General features: G+C 41.4%; 1 protein-coding gene and 1 non-coding gene across 4 annotated transcripts; both read right to left on the reverse strand.

Moving 5' to 3' along the window:
* Positions 1–74, reverse strand: trnan-guu (transfer RNA asparagine (anticodon GUU)). The gene has a single exon. It is a non-coding gene; the product is annotated as a tRNA-Asn (tRNA).
* Positions 75–1,500: 1,426 nt separating this feature from the next.
* gba2 (glucosidase, beta (bile acid) 2) lies at positions 1,501–19,395 on the reverse strand. 3 transcript variants are annotated; one of them, XM_085451022.1, is made up of 18 exons: positions 19,279–19,395; positions 18,061–18,728; positions 14,230–14,321; positions 13,846–13,961; positions 12,895–13,113; positions 11,887–12,126; positions 11,603–11,705; positions 10,217–10,370; positions 8,791–8,916; positions 8,268–8,452; positions 7,884–7,988; positions 7,679–7,786; positions 7,143–7,294; positions 6,929–7,035; positions 4,694–4,836; positions 4,344–4,459; positions 3,267–3,458; positions 1,501–2,018 (listed from the first exon to the last, which is right to left on the reverse strand). In XM_085451022.1, the coding sequence occupies exons 2-18, from the start codon at positions 18,252–18,254 to the stop codon at positions 1,818–1,820; spliced, it is 2,553 nt and encodes an 850-aa protein (XP_085307148.1). In that variant the 5' UTR covers positions 18,255–18,728; positions 19,279–19,395; the 3' UTR covers positions 1,501–1,817. The 3 variants fall into 3 exon arrangements, with proteins under 3 accessions (XP_085307148.1, XP_085307146.1, XP_085307149.1); XM_085451020.1 differs by lacking the exon at positions 19,279–19,395 and adding an exon at positions 18,855–19,240; XM_085451023.1 differs by lacking the exon at positions 19,279–19,395 and adding an exon at positions 14,432–14,536 and having other exon boundaries at positions 18,061–18,120.
* Between the last annotated feature and the right edge of the window lie 58 nt (positions 19,396–19,453).

The raw sequence follows: 19,453 nt of genomic DNA on the forward strand, positions 1-19,453 counted from the left end.
CGTCCCTGGGTGGGCTTGAACCACCAACCTTTCGGTTAACAGGCGAACGCGCTAACCGATTGTGCCACAGAGACTGACAACGTGCAACCCACAGGTGTCGAGACTGGACGGGGGACTGGGGGAGGGTGTTCCGGTGTTTTTGGTTGTTAATAGTCGAACGCGCTAACCGATTGCGCCACAGAGACTGACAACGCGTACCCACAGGTGTCGAGACTGGACGGGGGACTGGGGGAGGGTGTTCCGGTCGTTTTGGTTGTGGGGTAAACGATTATGCAACAGAGACTGAATAAAGCCAAGCAGGGGCGTCGAGAGAGGATCGGGTGGCTGGATGGAGGTGCTCTGGTACTTCCTCTCCATACCGCCTTGATTGTTTAAAATATGTGACTGGTGGGTAATGAACTTGGCAGTAAGTATGCAGTTGCAGACGAACAACAGCACCCCAAAGATGCATATCACCCTTGATAAAATGGTTGACTGCGTTCATCAAACGACCAAGTCTAGCATTGAGAGTATTGTGAAACAACACTATCGCATTCTGAGGCAGCAGCTGCACTGCACATTTTTGCAGCGTTCTGCATTACCTGGCAGTAATAGTTATATGGTCCGTGGGTGGCAGTCAGTATGCAGTTGCGGACAAACAACACCAATCCAAATAAGCATATCACCCTTGATAAAACGGTTGACTGCGTTCATCAAACGACAGCGTCTAGCATGGACGCTATTGTGAAACAACACCAGTGCTTTCCGAGGAAGTAGTTGCACTGCACGTTTGTGCAGCGTTCTGCATCACCTGGCAATAATAGTGATATTGTCCCTGGGTGGGCTTGAACCACCAACCTTTCGGTTAATAAGCGAAAGCGCTAACCGATTGCGCCACAACATCCAAATGTTAAGGAGCTGAACAACCTAAACACTTCATCCAATTTAAATGTGCATCCTTTGAAGCGAAAGGTGAGAGGCTTTAATCAAAAGATGTTTCAGTAAACATGTAAATAAATAAAAAAATAATTCTGTTTTAAAGATATACCCAACTATACTTAATTAAAAGGAAAACAAATATCTCCTTGTATGTTATTCAGTCATTTATTCAGCATGATTGTCATGAATATTCTATTTTTACAAAACGGAAAATTTTGCTGCCACATTTATATACTGTAGATATAGTTGGTCAACATACAAGAATGCACCAAATTTTTTTTTTATATATATATATATATATATATATATATATATATATATATATATATATATATATATATATATATAATTTTTTTTTTCACTACAGGCTTAATCTCCAAAACCACTCATCAAAAATTACACCACTTAGTACAGCAATCAAGTTGGGATGAAGGGAGGGGATAAAGAAAATCTGATAATAAACATGTTGCAGGTATTATAGCCATGACTGTGAACAGCGAAGTGTAGTGTTTGCTTTTTTATGTGTATGCAAACAGTATTTTGATGTTCTGTAACAAAGTAATGTGTTTAATAGACACAGGCTATGATTTATTCATTTATTTTTTGCTATTACCTGGCTAACACTTCATACACAGAAAGAAAATCAAATGTGCTTGCCTAACAATATGATCACTATTTCACACCTACTGTCTTTGTAGAGGAAAATGTACAATCCGGTACCATAGCCTCAAACATTTACAGTGAAACAAACTTGGGAAAATTTAATTCTGGGTCTGTAAACAGTTAAACAGCACCTCAAAGTGTCAGTCCAGATCAAAGTGGTGGCTACAGCGGAGTTTCTAGGAACTCCTGTTCCCTCCTGTAATGACTCGGGTCTTAGTTCAGTATGTGACTCCAGTCTAAGTTGTTGTGGTCTGATCCTTCTGTGAAGTGTTCAGGGCGAGCTGCATGGCCCAAATGCTCAGAGGCCTCATGTAGGCTAGAGAACGATAGATATTCTTCTCACAGTAGGCTTCTGGGGTCTGAAAGGCCATGCCCAGCTTCTCCCACACCGTCCGGTAGCAGCCCTCCGCTGTACGCATACCTTCCTCCTGCATTCCCTGAGGAAAAGGCAAATAGTTACAGGCTTGAGGTAGTGTTTAATTCAGGATCACAATATCTCCACAACTTTAGAAACACCCACACTGTCAAGTATTATCAAGTCACTTTTAGGGTAGTAAATGTTAATTGTGCAGCTTGTACCTCAGTCACACATGGCTAGAAACTGATGGGCAACCTCTTGTCACTATGTAAATCACCATCTCCTGAGTGGATGGCTATTGGTTGCTGGGTATGGTCACAAAAAGGGCCCTGCAACAAAAACCTAATGATTGCTCTGGCCTCTAGCAGATTTTCACGGTTGCCTGAGAAAGGCACCAACATATCTGAAAACACACACTGAGCAGGAGTGAAACTAAAGCCCCTTTTTCATTAGCACTCACTTGGATCGACTTGGCACAGGTTGCCACAGTTTTAAGGGTTTTCCATTAGGTGATAGTACCTGGTACCAGGTACAAAAATAGTACCTGCTCAGACAGGATTCTAAGCAATCCGAGCAGGTAGAACAACATGACAACATGTGATGTTGTCAGACTCCATGCCACAAAAATCAAAACCACAATTTTTTAAAATGGCTACAAAAATCAACAACAACAACACCACTTCCACGGTCCCTCCAGCAATCGCTCTAGTGACTAGCGGTTGCCAGGGGGTTGCCGACCAGTCTTTAGGCCTGTGTAACTGAGACATTTTCATAGAAGACACTTAATTGCCTCTTTGCTGAGATTTAAGTAAAAAGACTGCATTAGAAATCAGGAAACAATCACATGAATCAAAAAGTATTCCATAACATAAACAGGTTTCTGCTTTAACAGAAACCCGTTTATCAATTCCAGTAACTCCTTAGCTTGTTATAAAAGCAAGAAAAAAGCACTTCACGTGTTTTGTTGGGGAAAAAAAGAAAAAAGAAAGAAACAAAAAGAAACAAAAAAAAGAATTTATGTATTTTGTGATCGTCACTATATGATTATTTTATTTTATTAGTTATTTTGAGCTGGTATACACATTCACCTAACAAGCAAAAGATCCCTGGTTTGATCCCAGGAGGAGACAAATCCCTTTGGAGGTTGCATCAGGAAGGGCATCCAGCATAAAAATCCAACAAATCAAACGTGTAGGTACATATGATCCCTGCTGACTGAACAACTGTCCAGTGTATCCATGACCCAGAGTGACATTTTGAAAATGCTGCTTTTAAAAAAATGATATAAGAAAAAGAGAAAAGATGAAGATTGATAGATCGATCATACCTCATGGATCATTGTGGCTGCCAGACCGTATACAACTCCAATCCACACTTCATCAGACTGAACACTGGAGCGATCAGGGACTCCTTCAGGGCGCATGCCATTGACTGCCCCCATCTGGCCTCCAGCAAAGCTCATTACATTCAAGTCAAACACAGATTTTAGTGCACTTTGGATCTTTTCTTTTGGAAAGGCCTAAAAGAAGAGAAGAAGCAATGATTAACCCATATAACTTCCTTCAGAAACATTCCTCGAGTAACATACATGTATTCTGGAGTCCCGCAGACAGAAAAGACATGATATTATGTTTTATTTATTTGCAATTGTACTTATTTTTAATTCGTTTTTAGGGAGTTAGTACAGTGCAGGCATTACAATTAAAAAAAGAAACCATTAAAAAAAACCCAACATCTTTTGATAGTTTAAATCAATAATGTAAAGTCAGAGCTGTTGTGGCTTTTCAGCTACAAAATGTGTCAAACTTAGGCCTAGTCATTTAATGTCAAAACCCAAGCGTTCCCTTCAATCTTCCGGACATAAAAAGACATTCCTCCCATAATAGCTTCTCTTCATGGCATCCTGTTAAATTCAGAATGGAATTTAAAATATTAAGATTAAAAAAAAAAATCTTGAATAGAAAACTGAAAGTTGATTCTATTCATCTAAATGTAGAGTTTTTAGTGGGAGAAATCACTAGGATGAGTGATGAAATATTTCATCGTGAGCCTGGTTCTGTTGGAGGTTTCGTCCTGTTAAATGGGAGTTTTTCCTTCCCACTGTTACCACAGAGATTCGTTTGATTGTTGGGGGTTTCTCCAGTATAAAGTGGCTTGGAAATGAAGTTTGAACATTTTTAAACTCTGAATGAGCTTTACTTTAACAACAGTTTCCAGCAAGGTGTGATTTTTCCAGAAGGATTAGGAAAGATTTCCTCCACTCTGGTGTACATGTTTCAATTTAGCTCCTCCCACATTAAGCTTGCAAAAGTCTAGAGCACAAAACAACAATAAAATAATAAACACATTTTTACAAGCACCGCTCTTGAACTGAACACTAATGCTAGCTCAATAAAAGACTTGCCTGAAATTCTCCGTCTCCCAGCCCAGATGCTCTCAGGAACCAGTGGCCAGCACACTGGTCCGACATGACACTGTTAGAAAGATCTCTCCCACTGCTGTCATAGTTGTAGTATTTGCCTGTGTTTGATGGGATGAGAAACAAAAAGGGAAGTCACTTTAGGTCTTCAAGCAGTCCACTGTCAAACATTATTTAAAAATAGCTAAAGACAGATGTGACATCTTTGAATACCAGCCACACATTACTTTTTATTACCAGCCTAAGAATAAGCATTTGTTTGTGCATTTTATCATCATCACTGACCAAAACATAAGAATTACATTTTAAGTCAGGACTACATTGTTTGGACTCACCGTTCCACAGTAGTTTCTCAAAAGCAGCACTGCCTCTGTCCAACAGGTCTTTGTAGTGACGGTACAACTCCTCGCTGTCCAACAGTCTGGCCATTTTACACATCACACAGAGCGATGCCACCCACATACCACCACAGTAGGCACTAAAAATACAAATTAAAAAAAATTATACTGGAGTCAATATTTTTTTACTAATATTACTTCTTTGTTAGATGCAAACTACTTTGGACCACATAAAAGAAAAATCTGGTTATCAAGTCTGATTCAGTACTTAGATTTACCCAAAACCTTTGCATGTAAAGCCAAAATATGTGTCTCTAAATTTTATTCTCACTATATTTGATTAAAAGCCAAATTATTACGAATATGCTTAAATTACTGATGGTATACAAGAGAAACCTGGTCTGAGTAGTCTCAATTTCTGTTGCAACATTCAGATGGCAGGCTCTGAATTTGGTGTAAAAAGCATGGAAGGCAGGCATCCTCTATGTATCATATTTATTTTATTGCAGAACAAACCATTTCCTGGGCTTCAATCAGATTGTTGAGCTATATAAAATTTGGAGCACAATTGATTCTGGAGATATGTCCAAATGTGCAGTTCTTTATTGAAATAGCTGGGAAGTCCCAGGAGTTGCCCTGCGGGCAGCCCTGTGGAAGCACTGCTTTCAAGATCACCCTTTGGTAAAGGTATTACCCCTAAGATCTACCATTTAATGCAAGATCAGATAGCGGACCCTCTTTCCAACGTTAAAGGTTGCTAGGCCCAAGATCTGGCAGTGGACATTTCTCCAGCTGAATGGGAGTCATGTCTTCATAATATTATTACCATGTATAAGGAGATAGGCAGCAGATTCATCCAGTTAAAGATAATCCACAGGTGGTATTGAACACTGCAACAGTTGCACAAATGAACCTTGATTCCTATGGACAATTGCTGGAGATGTGATGGCCAGAGTGCCTTGATTCTACATATTCTATGGAGCTATCCAGCACTTTGGGACTGGTGGGAAAATATCCTGGAGGTCATTTTCAGTGTTCTGAAAAGAACATTTCGCGTCTCACCAAAACTTTCCATGGTTAGTATAACCATAGAACATTCTGACTGCGACTTCTCCCCCCATATAAAAAAAGCATCATCCTGCCTCTTACCAAGGCTAAACGGGTCTTGCTAAGACCAGGAAAGACCAGGAAAAGTGCCCCCTTCCTTTGAAGAATGGTTAATGACGTTGGTTAAACATCCTACGAAAAAGTGACTCATGGTCTGTTAGACAAACTTTATCAGTATAACTGTATTTGGTCTCCTTTCACCAGCTGGCTTTCTGAAACTTGAGGTACAGAATGAAATACAAGTTTGATAAATGTTGATTTTCTTGTTTTGTTTACATCTAAAGTTTAAAATAAAAATGTTGAAACAAACAAACACAAAAAATCAGCATGGAAGGATAGCTCCATCTTGCCTTGTATCAACAGTTCAGGTTGCTGGTGGTGTACCCAATTAAGTGTTTGGCCAGTATAAATTTCAAAATTACTACTCCTGAATTCATCTTGCAAAACAAAACAAAAATCAACAACTTTCAAGATTTAAAAAAATGGACTAGTACATCTGATGTGTGTTTAGTACTTTGCCTACTTTCTTTCAGTGTCATCTTGAAGCACAAAATTAGCAAGTGAAAAATAAAAACAACCTTATTTTCCAGCTCAAATGAAGCCAGTTCAGATCTGTGAGGAGCTTCTGCATCGCAGGTCATCCCTGACCCCCAGTTTTCAAGTACAAAGACACATCATTGATGTGATACACATGTGCAATAATGCTATTATGCAGCAATAGGCCTGGGCTGCTGTGTTCTTACTTGTGTATAAAGACATTCTGTCTGTTTATACATCACTCAGCATTTAATCATTAGTTATTATTAATCTCTGACTGTCTGCCACAGTGTGTCTTTTGTCTCGTCTCCCTCCTCTCATTGCTAACTGCTTACAGCAGATGGCTGCCCTCCCTGAGCCTGGTTCTTATGGAGATTTCTTCCTGTTAAAAGATTTTTTGCCTCCCCTTTTCATTTGTCACCAAGTGGTTGCTCAAAGTGGGTCATCTGCTCATTGGTGGTTTCTCTCTATTACTGCATGGTCTTTACCTTAAAATATTCAACATTTTGAGGTGCCTGTTTTTGTGATTTGGCATTAAGTAATAAAAATAAAACTGAATTGACATGACTTTAATTGTCCAACTCTCACCTTGGTCCAGTCACTATCCAGCCATCATAGGTCTGGTCAGCATATCCAGAGTTCTCTATTAGGCCATCTCCATCCAGGTCAAATTTCAACTCGGACTCCATCACTGCCTAATAGATAAACAAAAAAATTTAATATACATCCACCTTTGTATGCGATGTCTAAAATGAATTATCCTTCGCAGTCAGTGTAATTAAGAATATGTCACCAGTTATACCTGGCAGATGGGCCACATGTCCTGGAGGTATTGCCTGTCCTGGGTAAGATGAAAGTCCCTGTATACCTGCAGGACAAACTTCAGGTTCAGGTCCTTCCAGTGTGCGGTGTCATGAATGAGGTAGGCATTCACCCTCACCCAGGGCTCGTCATCTAAAGAAAAAAAGTTTCAAGAAACGATAATAGAAAGTGTCAGGAAGATGATTTTAATTCTGCTAAGGGCTGAACTGAAAAATAACTGCCTAAAAGGTACTCCAGCCATCAATCTTTTATTTATTTTTTTAACAAGAGCACTCAAAGACTGCAACTCCCCGCAAAGGGCAAGGAAGGGGTATACTAAAACTCTGGTATTTAAGATTATTTTAATACAATACAACAATATCATCCGGTTACAACATGACTGTGACATCGTCGGGTGTCATATTTAATAAATAAAGTGTGTTGCACAGCTCTCTACATTCCATTTCATAGACATGCTGCTTCCAACAGGCCTTTGTTGGAAATAAAATGTAAGTAAGGTTTTTGCTTTTGTCATACCTGGGTCTCCGATGTCATGAGGCACCACATTTTTGGTTTTGATGGGAGAATAAAGTCCGCTCATTAGGTGGAGTCTCTCCGTGAGGTCTTGCTGAACCACACTGCCAGCTGAGAAGAGGGTAATGCTGTAAAACTAGGTCTTAGGATGGCTCTTTATGAAACACACAAGCTTAAGACCACAGATAAAAATGCACACTACACTCACCAATGTCGTACTGCAAACTCAAGGCAAGTTTGGGCCACAGCATGATAAGTGCAAAAGAGGCGTAGAAGTGCACATCATATGTGTTGTACATTCTGTACTCCTGACCTGGAAAACAGGTAATGTGTGGTCAAAGCACAAGCTTATATACACACACACACACACACACACACACACACACACACACACACACACACACACACAAAATAGCCCAGACTGTGAGAGTAACATAAAACTGGAAATGTTTTGTTTAACAAAAAAACAAATGCTAAACTGTAACACTTTTATGTTAGTATGCACTTAATTAATTGTTACCATCTACATGTCACAGTTGAAGGATATGAGTTTCATTTTTCATAACTTCCCTGCACCCCTTTTCTTGCCTACCTTCTAGGTAAGCGAAACGTCCATACTCCTTGATGACAGTGGGTTGAGCTGGCAGACCTCCGTCCTCGCTACGTATGCCGCCACTGATGTCAACATCCTCCATTATCTCCGTCCACACGGTCCCACCATCCGCCACAAAGTATAACTCGTTAAACAGTGCTGACTTATACCAGGAAGGTAGAGAACTGCAGCGCATGAGAGACATAGAAAGTAAAAAAGTGCTTAGCTACTGAGGTTCTGAACTAATATACCACATTTATTTAATATTAGCTGTAGATGTTTCTGACCTGCAAAGCTTTCAGTGCTATAAAATCTAATTTTAGATAAAGCTAGTTAAATATAGAGCTCAACAAAATAAAATACACTATGACAAAACAAAGAGCCCAATAAGGAAGAAATTGTACTCAATAAATTCAATGAAGCAAATTAAAACACCACAAATGGCTTTCTAAATATACTACAAGAAGCAAACTCTGCCATTAAACTGTATCTGTCCACAGTGCAATAACGGGCAATAAAGCACCTGTCCTGCAGTATGGGTCTCTGCCACTCCTCAATGCTTTTCTCCCACTGCTTGTAGTGTGTTAGGGCATAATGGCTGAGTGAGGGGGATGCATCTCCTGTGGTCCCAAAGTAACGAGTGTATCTCCTGCAAACAATAAAAAAAAACTAAAAAAAAAACAAGTTTCAAAATCCTACACACTCATCAAGACAATCAGTGTGTGTGTGTGTGTGTGTGTGTGTATTTATTAGGGCTGGGCCATATCATACCGTTCACGGTAATACCGGTATAATGTTGGGCAACGATGAGAAAATGAAATATGGCGATAGAATATGGGTAGAACGCGCATGCACAGTGCCTTTGTTTTCATACGCACATGGCGGCGACGCAGAATGAGAAGAGCGAAAGCCGGTCGTTGAATGAAACGGATGAACCAGAATTGGTTTGTAAAAATGCTGCAACTTCAGTGGTGTGGAACTGGTTTAGCTTTCGTCCGTCAGATACACAACAAAGCACTATTTTTGGTAGAGCATGCTAGCGGGCCGTCGTTATTACCGTGTTTTTTGGAAAATACGGCACACTTTAAATCAATCCTTTGATTTTTCTGAAAATCGACAGTGCCCCTTACCTTATAATCCCGTGTGCTTTATGTATGAATTCTGGTTGTGTTTAATGACCTCGAAACGATTGTATGTACACGGCGCTCGAAAATCTGTCAAACGTTTCAGTACGACTTTGCTAAGCTACGAACCCGCACCACTTGATGGATTGTCGGAGCGTTACAGCCATCGTAGGCAGGAGCCTTGCAGAGTGATACGTACTGTGCTTCAACATAATATTACCGTATTGTGTGTATAACCTCTTTTTAAGTTTTGTGGATATTATACATGGTTATGCTGAGGACATGTTGGCCAATTCCCACTGGAAATGCCTTTTGGTTAAACTGTCAGTAAGGAATTTGCATTTTAAAATTTTTATATAACTTTAATGCACATAAAAAACAGCTGCTTGTTTAAGTGAAAATACGTTGATTTTTTTTTTTTTGCACAAATAAAGTTGTGGAGTTGTAAAGTACTTTGTCTAGTGTCAATTATATCGTCAGTTATATCGTTATCGCAAATTTTCAAATGTATATCGTGATAAATATTTTTGGTCATATCGCCCTGCTCTAATATATATGAATGTATATTTTGTTGCCCATCACCTTCAGAGATGCTTTTTTGCTGTAGTTATAATAAATAAGCAAAATTCAAACAAGCTGTTTTACATTTAGCAACAGCAAAGACTCACAACACAGGAAACACGCTAAAAAGATAAAGTGCTTCTTTACAAAGTAGCCCATAGTTGAAAAATGCAGTATTAAGCCTTCCAGCACATTTTGGTGACATTTTTGTCTTTTATAAAAGCAACATACTGTCTGTGTATTTCCTTTTTGTGTTTGAGCTACCTCATGTGCTCCTTCTCCCGAGACCCAAAGGTAATTTTGGGCATGTCCCAGGCCAAGCAGAACTCCAATGAGTTATGGCCCTGAGCTGGCACCGAGCAGCCCACAGCTACTGCCGCAGCTACCTTTTCTCCTTTAACTGTTGGTGGACTGGATCCTGCAGAGGGAAGACAGACAAGAGGTTAATGACTTGTTGTAAACTCTAATATTTCAGAGATGACTTTAGAGAGAACGAAAATAAAATAATATAATTTGTTTTCAGTGTCTTAAAGTAATTTTGTGTTTTTTTAAAGAGAGAAAAGTAAAGAAATGACAGCAAGTGTGAGAAAAGATATGAAACTAATCCAGGGTTGTACTTGGAGGACTGGAATGTGGCTTTAGAAGACCATTTGTCCTACAACCATACATGCCAACCCTCCCGATTTTTCCGGGAGAATCACCAATTTCAGTAACCCTCCTGAAAATCTCCTAGAGCCACCGTTCTCCCAAATTTCTCCTGATTTTCCACCCGGAGAACAAAAATGAAAAAAATGAAAAACCGTATCCCAGAATTCATTCATTCATTCATCCCAGCCAATTCCAGTTTCCAACAATGGCGGAAGCTACTTAGTTTTAATATTACTCTTATTTGTTCCTGAGTAAATCGGTTTGGCTGAGATTAAAGTTATTAGATTAGATTAAATAAATCTTTATTAATCCCTCAGGAGGGTTCCTCCGGGTTTTCACACAGCTGAATAAACGTCAAACAGAAAACTGATTAAACAGAAGTGTAAGATAGTCGAGAATTTACGTCAGCGTCCGGTTATATTTAGATAGCAAGGAGCAGACAGCAGAGTTTCACTCCACCAAGAGAGCTCATGACGTAATTCTAAAGGCGAGATCGTCACAGTCACTCACTACTGGCCTACCCGGCTTTCGGAGGACCCGGCCCACTTAGACCACAAAGGCCGGGTCCACAGGTGGATGCAGCCTCTGAATTTGGACAGCCCCAGCTGGGGGACAGTAGGCTAATAACGGTGACATTTAACTTACTTTAAAAAAAATTTGTATATGTGTATGCATATGTATATGTATGCCCCTCCCCCTCTTTTTTGAATGTCTCCCTAATTCTGAGGTCTCAAGGTTGGCAAGTATGCCTGCAAAGATGACTCACAATTTAATAAATAACTATAATCAAATAAAATTTGATTCACACACTACTGTTTTCTTTCATTCCACATCTTTTTAAGCTACTTTAAATATGGTTACACTAAAATCTATAAAACATTTTGTGTTCTCTTCTACTAATTTTAATGCCACAGTGGGGATTTATTTAGCATTAATCTTGTTTCATTCTACTTTTTAGACATCCGTCTCCTCTCTGCGCAGTATATTTTTCTAAGTGTTGACCTGTAGGAGAGTCCAGCCGTCCATCATCGATGAGGTCGTTCCACAGACTGAAGCAGGGTCCCTTTGGACTGAACGCTGTCTGGTGGCTGATCTCCCTGTCAGACTGGTAACGTGCACACAAACACACTCTTGTTGGCAAATCTAAAGATTAATACTCATTAATACCAACAGATTACATTTCCAAACAACAGAGACTATTGTTAAAAGTCCAGAGTTCATTCCCAGGGAAATACTTGTACGCCTAGTTAGCACAAAAACCTTCTTACAGCTGCTAAAAATCATACCTGCTCTCGGGCTGCGATGCACAGAGTGTAAGGGTTCACTGCAGTACAGTGATGAAGTAGGACCCCAGACACCGCCTCCCCCTCCTTCTCCAGGTGAAATGGTTCATTCCAGTGTCCGCCACACTTGTCGTCCTTTTGTCCTGATCCGTTGACCATGGTAAACATAATCGAGACATCAAGATCGTACTCGTTCTTGTTCTCTATGTCCCACACCAATACTGCAACTGGGAGACTTGAGTCCTGAGAGGATGTAGATGTAGATGATGAGTTAACCTTAACCTTAACACATCAGTATTATTCCTTATTAGAACATATAATCTGCTAATGAACATCCTGTTCATCCGTCTTTTTATGCGTGGTTTCACTGTGCAGCACCTGTGATCATCCCTGTTTGTTTTTTTATAAATACCGTGGTGTGGTATGGTGTAGTTCAGCAGTCCCCAAGCTTTTTTGTGCCACGGACCGGTTTAATGTCAGACAATATTTTCACGGACGGGCCTTTAAGGTGTCGCAGTTAAATACAACAAAATAAAATGATACGACCAAGATAAAAACTGTATTTTGTAAATATAATAATAAGCACAAATTCACTGTGTAATTGTGTAACTTTATTAGCAGCGTCCTCCTGAAACACGCCAACAACACTGAGAGTAACATCCTCTTCTCTGAGCCTTAATGCTCTCTGGTCGCTATGGTATCATTTTGAAATAAATATTTACACAAGACACACAACTACAACACAGGAAAGACCGAGGGAAACAGAGTTAACGGTAAAAACTCTGAAAACCATAAATTTCCCACCCGAGCCTCAAGTCTCACGGCCCAGTACCAAACAACTCACGGACCGGTACCGGCCCGTGGCCCGGGGGTTGGGGACCGCTGGTGTACTTGATTTGTTGGGTAATAGTGGACTTTTTTTTAAGCACTTTAACGGCAGTTTACCAGCTTTTTACCTTGTAAAAATTACAAATTGAGTGCAATAAAGGAGGGAGTTCAACTGTAGGTTACCTGATAATCATGAGGGATGACTGGGGAAATCTGTCTGCAGGTCAGGGTGACGTTCTGTCCTGGCAGGTCGTAAACCGTCCAGGCGCGAGGATACAAGGCGTGATAGAAGGCGTACTCCCCGCAGTAGCCCCAGTTCCAGCCTTGTAATGTAGGTGGACGCTCTACAGATAACACCTGCTGGTAAACAGTTTTTCCTTCATGACGCAAACACACAGTGAACTGTGAACACAGAAAAATGAGAAGAGGGACATGTTGACAGATAATCGTTTTATGGTATGTCTTTGGGGACAAAACATTTGCACAGTCATTACAAAAAAAAAAAAACTCAGTTTGTTCAGTGTTGTAGGCATTAGCCAGAGATGCCCAAATGTAAGCTATTAGTAAAGCCATAAAGTCTTGATGAGAAGCTTTTAAAACCTGGAGCAAATACACCAAACCTTTTAAGCATTTTTAAAATCAGGTTTGACTGATTCTACGAGTGCAGTTTGTTTCCCAGTGACCACTGAAGTTACAGCTCAAATATTTTTCTCATGTCATCTAAGCAAGGAAGTGCTTACTTTGTCTGCCTTGTCATTCTACATTGTGATATTTCTCAAGGCGAAAGTGCTCCCAGCTGCCATTTGCACACTGAGATGAAGACAACAATAGTGCTCGTGACAATAAAAACACGTGTGCGGGTTGTTCCAGTACCGTGGAGTCACACCCTCTCTCAAAACATTCTAGCTCAATGTAGTTACTGCATGAGAAAATGGATTGTACAGCTTTTTATGTTTTTATGATATCTACACCAGCTGATAAGCAGGTACTTATTTGTAAACTGAGACTCTGCCAGCAATAGGAGGAAATTATTTTCTGACTTCCAAAGAAACAAAAATGCATTGTAATCCAATTTGTTTTTGTTTTTTCAGTTCATTACAGAATTCATCCTGTCATGTCAGCCACTGTAATCACCTGATTGGGTATGACTGTTTTGTAGTGGTACATCCCAGGATTAAGTTGCCATCTGCAGAACTCCCCCCTCCAACCTCTTGTGATGGTACCTCCTCCAATGCCGCCAAGTGGAGCACCTGTAAATCAGAGAACAGAGTCAACATTGCAAAAACTGCATAATCCTAAGCAGCATGACAGGAAAGTCTACAAACACACTGGTCGCTCTCCGTGAGGTTGCAAAGTATTTCCTACTGTGAGACTTCAACAGGTTCTCAATGATCCCAATTTGTTTGCACACTATTGATCATGATTATATTTAAAGTAAACAGAACTGTGTTTTATGTTAAGATTTATCATAAAAAAGTTGCAAAAAAAATTTGAGCCTCAGTCTGTAAAAACACTCACCGTAGATTTGGCGTAAGGGTTGGGCACCAAACATATCAATGAACGGAGCCTTCTTTTCCACCTGCGTCTTCTTGTACCAAAACTTTAGATACCTGGATGAACACAAGCAACAGGAATATCTAGAAATACTGAGACACTGATCTGGTTTTGTTGAAGAGCATTGATTGGGAATGCTTTAACAATCAGAGATTTAGAAAATTACCAGGTCAGTCACATGAGCACGCCTTTTCTCCTTGCTCGTTTGTTTTTGTGTTAAAGGCACCTTTTCAGCCAAAGCTGAATCAAACAATTTGCACACACCAGCATGCTGTGAGAAAAAAAGAGAGTTGTGCAACTGCTTAACGGAAGTGCCTGCAAAGGTAGTCGAAGTGACAGTTGGATTCTAGCATGTGTAAATGTGTGGGTGGGCCCCGCACTTCCTTTCAAGCAAGAATACATTGTCAAATAATTAGGCCACGTTACAAAAGAATTCAAACTGCTTTCAGAGCCTGAGAGTTGAGTCATTAATCTGTTTGCACTCTGATCTAAGATCTATAGCACAAGACTGTTTGTTTAGCACGAGCCTTCGTTACATTTAACATACATTTAGATATAGGCATCTGCAGTGGCAGTCATCAAAGAATACCTTTTTAAGCCAAGGTGGTGAGCCGCAGAGACCCCGATGATGGGATGTCACACAAGTTGCAAATATGAGTTTTTTAGCACAAAAGACCACCTCAGTTCTTTGTCATAAAGGTTAATGTTTTACATCGTTATGATGTCAGTTTAGGTGGTCTTTAATATAGGAAGTTGTTCATTTAAAATCATTTTCCACAGTGTGTGTCTTTTCTTCTATCTCCCTCCCCTCAGCCCAAATGGTCGCAGCAAATGACTGCCCCGCTGAGCCCATTCCATTTCAATTCCATTTTATTTATACAAAGCTAAATCACAGCAACAGTTGCCTCAACAGGCGAGTTATACTTTAAGGTAAAGACTACGATAACAAAAAAAAACAAAAAAAATCATATGAACTCCTATGAGCAAGTACTTTGGCAACAGGACTGTTTTGAAAACACGGACTGGAGCGTGTTCGAACATCAGGACCTTGAAGAGCACACAACATCAGTGCTCTCATATATTAACTTCTGTGTCAACAGTGTCACTGTGGACAAACGTCTCCGGGTGTATTCCAACCAGAAACCCTGGATGACTAAAGAGGTCCAGGTCCTGCTGAAGCAACGTGACACCGCTTTTAGATCCGGTGATGGTATGCAGTACAGTGCAGCCAGATCTGAGTTGAAAAGAGGCATCAGAGAGGCCAAGGCAGCGTACAAGAGAAGGATCGAAGACCACTTCAGCACCAAAAACTCACGACAGGTATGGCAGGGAGTTCAGCACTTAACCAACTACAAACCTGGCAATACCATGTTGACTGAGGGTAACGCGGAGCTTGCGGAGGAGCTGAACCACTTCTTCGCACGCTTTGAGGTGAAGGGACCAGAGGCAGCAGCAGCAAAAACATCGGACAGCAGCAGCAGCCCAAGCCTCATAGTGCAGAAATATGAGGTGAGGCGCACACTGAGGGCAGTAAACCCCAGGAAGGCCGCCGGACCAGATGGGGTAACCGCAAAGGTCCTAAAAGAGTATGCAGACCATCTGGCTGGGGTCTTCACTAAGATCTTCAACACTTCACTGTCCCAGTCCTGCATCCCGCCGTGCCTAAAGTCAGCCACAATTGTCCCATTGCCAAAGCGTACTAACATTAGCAGCCTCAACGACTACCGACCAGTTGCTCTAACACCTGTTATAATGAAGTGCTTCGAGAAACTGGTCCGACGTCACATCATGTCCTGCTTGCCACCCACACTTGACCCGCTCCAGTTTGTATACAGAGCTAACAGATCAACTGAAGATGCCATTGCTACAACGCTCCACACCACCATCTCTCACCTGGAAGTGCAGGGCCGTTACGCCAGGCTGCTCTTTGGTGACTTTAGCTCTGCTTTCAATACGATACTCCCGGACAGACTAATAGATAAACTGCTGGAAATTGGACTTCCTTCCACCACCTGCCGCTGGATCAGAGACTTCTTCTCAGACCGTGTACAGAGAGTTAGAGTGGGGCCTCATCTTTCCTCAGCCCTCAGCCTCAACACCGGCTCTCCACAAGGCTGTGTACTGAGTCCCCTACTGTACACTCTGTACACACATGACTGTGTTAGTTCCCACCCAGACAACACAGTCATCAAGTTTGCAGATGATACCACCGTGGTGGGGCTCATCTCAGGGGGAGATGAGACGGCGTACAGAGCTGAAGTTCAGAGGCTGTCAGATTGGTGTGCAGATAACAACCTGGACCTCAATACCACCAAAACAAAAGAACTGGTAGTTGACTTCAGAAGGAGGAAGTCCGAGCTGCAGCCTGTCAGCATCAACGGGGAGTGCGTGGAAAGGGTCTCCAGTTTCAAGTTTCTGGGTGTGCACATAGACACAGACCTCCAATGGAGCTCTAACACCTCTGCGGTCTTAAAGAAGGCCCAACAGCGTCTCCACTTTCTGAGAATCCTCAGAAAAATGGACCTGAAGAAGGAGCTGCTGACCGTCTTCTACCACTGCTCCATTGAAAGTGTGCTGACATATTGCATCGGTGTGTGGTTCTCCAGCTGCACCACAGCACACAGAAAGGCACTCCAGAGGGTCATCAACATGGCCCAAAAAATCATTGGACATCCTCTTCCCTCCCTGAAGGACCTGTACAGCACTCGCTGTCTCAAGAGGGCACGCAGCATCCTACGGGACTGCACACACCCAGGACACCGGGTGTTTAAGCTGCTGCCGTCTGGCAGGAGGTTCAGGCTGCTGAGGACAAATAGACTCAAGGACAGCTTTTACAACAGGGCAATAGCCCTGATCAATGTAAATAGCTGACCTGACTGGATACCTCCCTGGACTTTTTTAGGGGGGAGGTAACAATGTTTAAAACGATAACAATAATATTTATATTTATAACAAGGTGCAATAATAATTAATGTGCAATAATAACAGTGTGCAATACACATACACTTATTCGTCTTTTTTATACTAAGTTAATATACTTAGTATATTAAAAATAGGAAACAGACCAGAATTATTGTTAAGGTTTCAGCCACAGAGAGCTTTCTACTTGCTGTGAGGAAGATCCTGTGCAACAGCAGAACTGCTGTGCATGACAGTGTAGTTCCAAACAATAACTTCAGAGCAGAGTTCAAACCAGAGGTAGAACAATGGTCTATCAATACAGCTCCAGTCAGGGTGAAAAGGATTTGTTAAACAATGTTATTTGAAGCTACAGCAGGGTAGGCCATTGTCAGGATTTTGTTATTCTGTACAAAAGCAAACAATGGCCAGACTCTGGTGCAGATCTATGAATGCAGACCAGTCTGTGAACCTCAACCTAAGCTGTGTGAGCTCAAACGGGCATCTTTTCCACAGTGAGTCTGAAAAACAGTCCACTGTGTCACACAGTGTGCCAATTAAGTTGTAGGGAAACTAGCTAGCTTTTCTTTTCTTTCCCAAGTCAAGGAGCAGTCCTAATGACTGGTGAGCACTGCAGAAGAAACTAAAAAAAATGGACTCCTGCAGCTGGCCGTCTTGATGCTTAATTTTCAGAGAAGCACCAGTAACATTTTCAGGTCAACACTGCACTTGCAGGCTTGCGCTCAGGTGTGATCTGAGAAACGTGACACTATAGTCTGATGCCTCCCATGGCTCTCCACCATGTTAACATGAATATTGTAAAGTGAATAATAAAAAGGCTGGCTGCATTGAGGTGTAACATGAAGCAGGCAGGGTGTGCTGAGAAAAAGATCTAACCTGACTCCAAGGCCGATATGCCCCCAGATGTTGGCCAGAGAGACGTCTTTTGCTTGAAAGGGCTTTCTCTTCTCCTTGAACTCGTGCGCCAGACAGATACGCCAACCTTCCTTGGGCACATTGTATCCCATTTCCTTGGAGACATACCTGCTCATGAGGTCTGCTGTGGATTTCTCACTCCACTCTGAAGTCATTTTGCAGACTTTTAAACAATGACAATGAAACTTCAGGTCTTGAAACACTTACAAGCAGGGAGTTGCCAACAACTATTGTAGCCAGAGCCAGCTTACAGTGCCCTCACCACGGACCAAAACCACTAATGTGGTAGTCAGTCACAGGTTTCAGGAGTAATAAAAGCGCCGGTGTCATTCCAGTGGGTTAAACCTGTTCTCCACTGATAAGCTCTTAAGGCTTGCTCAATGAATGAATCCAAATTTAAGTTGGAAGTTCCTGTGCCATTCTTTAGTTGTAGCATTCATCCAGTGTTTTCATATCCTCATGGGCGTCTTGATGCAACCCCCCACCCTTTGATTTCTGTTTTGGTCGACCCCCTCCCCACCCACTCCTCAGCACTGAGTCCGGATGTGGATATGCAGCTGTCAGCACAGACGGATGGGTGGATGGATAGCTGACGGCGAAATACCAGCAGAATTTTTTAGCCGGAACACCTAAGAACAGAACAAAAAGCAATGGTTAAAATGCGGCAATCACATTTACACTGTGCACATTCAGGGGGCCAACATCAAGTAACAGCCGGTTAGCTGCAACGCCGAAAACACACAATATAATCGCACCTTAAACGCTTCTAAGAGCAAGAGACGCATAAAAATGAGTTTGAAAATGCCAGAGGGACAGCGTTATCCATATCCAGACTCGAGCGGATCTCAGTGAAGTGCCTGTAGCTTCTGCTAGCTCGGCGCCCAGTATGCAAAACCTTTTTGCCTGTCATAGATATCGAGAAACCTTTGCCCCTTTTGTTGTCTATCAGGCATCAATATTCTCAAGCCACGTTCTGATAGCGCCCCTTTTTATAAACTCGATAGCGCCAAGCTTCAATCAGAGCACTAACTTTTTATTAGATCTAACAGAGGAAGCGTTAACTGTTACGATTACACGGAGTAATAAATAGCAGTTAATAATGCCTGACAAAGCTGACTCTGGGTATAGTAGGAACGAGAATGCAAGCCAAAAAAAAAAAGCCTCCGGTGGAGACCATACCATTTAGACGGAAAAGGGGGAGTGGAGTCATTCTGGTCTTCAACTATTCATTTAAGTTCTACTTGACACTGTATGCATGGTATAATATGAATATGAAATTCAACAGAATATTCAAAATTTTTGTCTGTTATAATTTAAAACTTTCAACATAAATTCTACAAATCAAAGATTCTTT

This window comes from Copadichromis virginalis, linkage group LG3 (genome assembly GCF_057382275.1).
Source record: "Copadichromis virginalis isolate Kocher_CV1m ecotype Utaka linkage group LG3, C_Virginalis_male_GT1.1, whole genome shotgun sequence".
NCBI lineage: Eukaryota > Metazoa > Chordata > Actinopteri > Cichliformes > Cichlidae > Copadichromis > Copadichromis virginalis.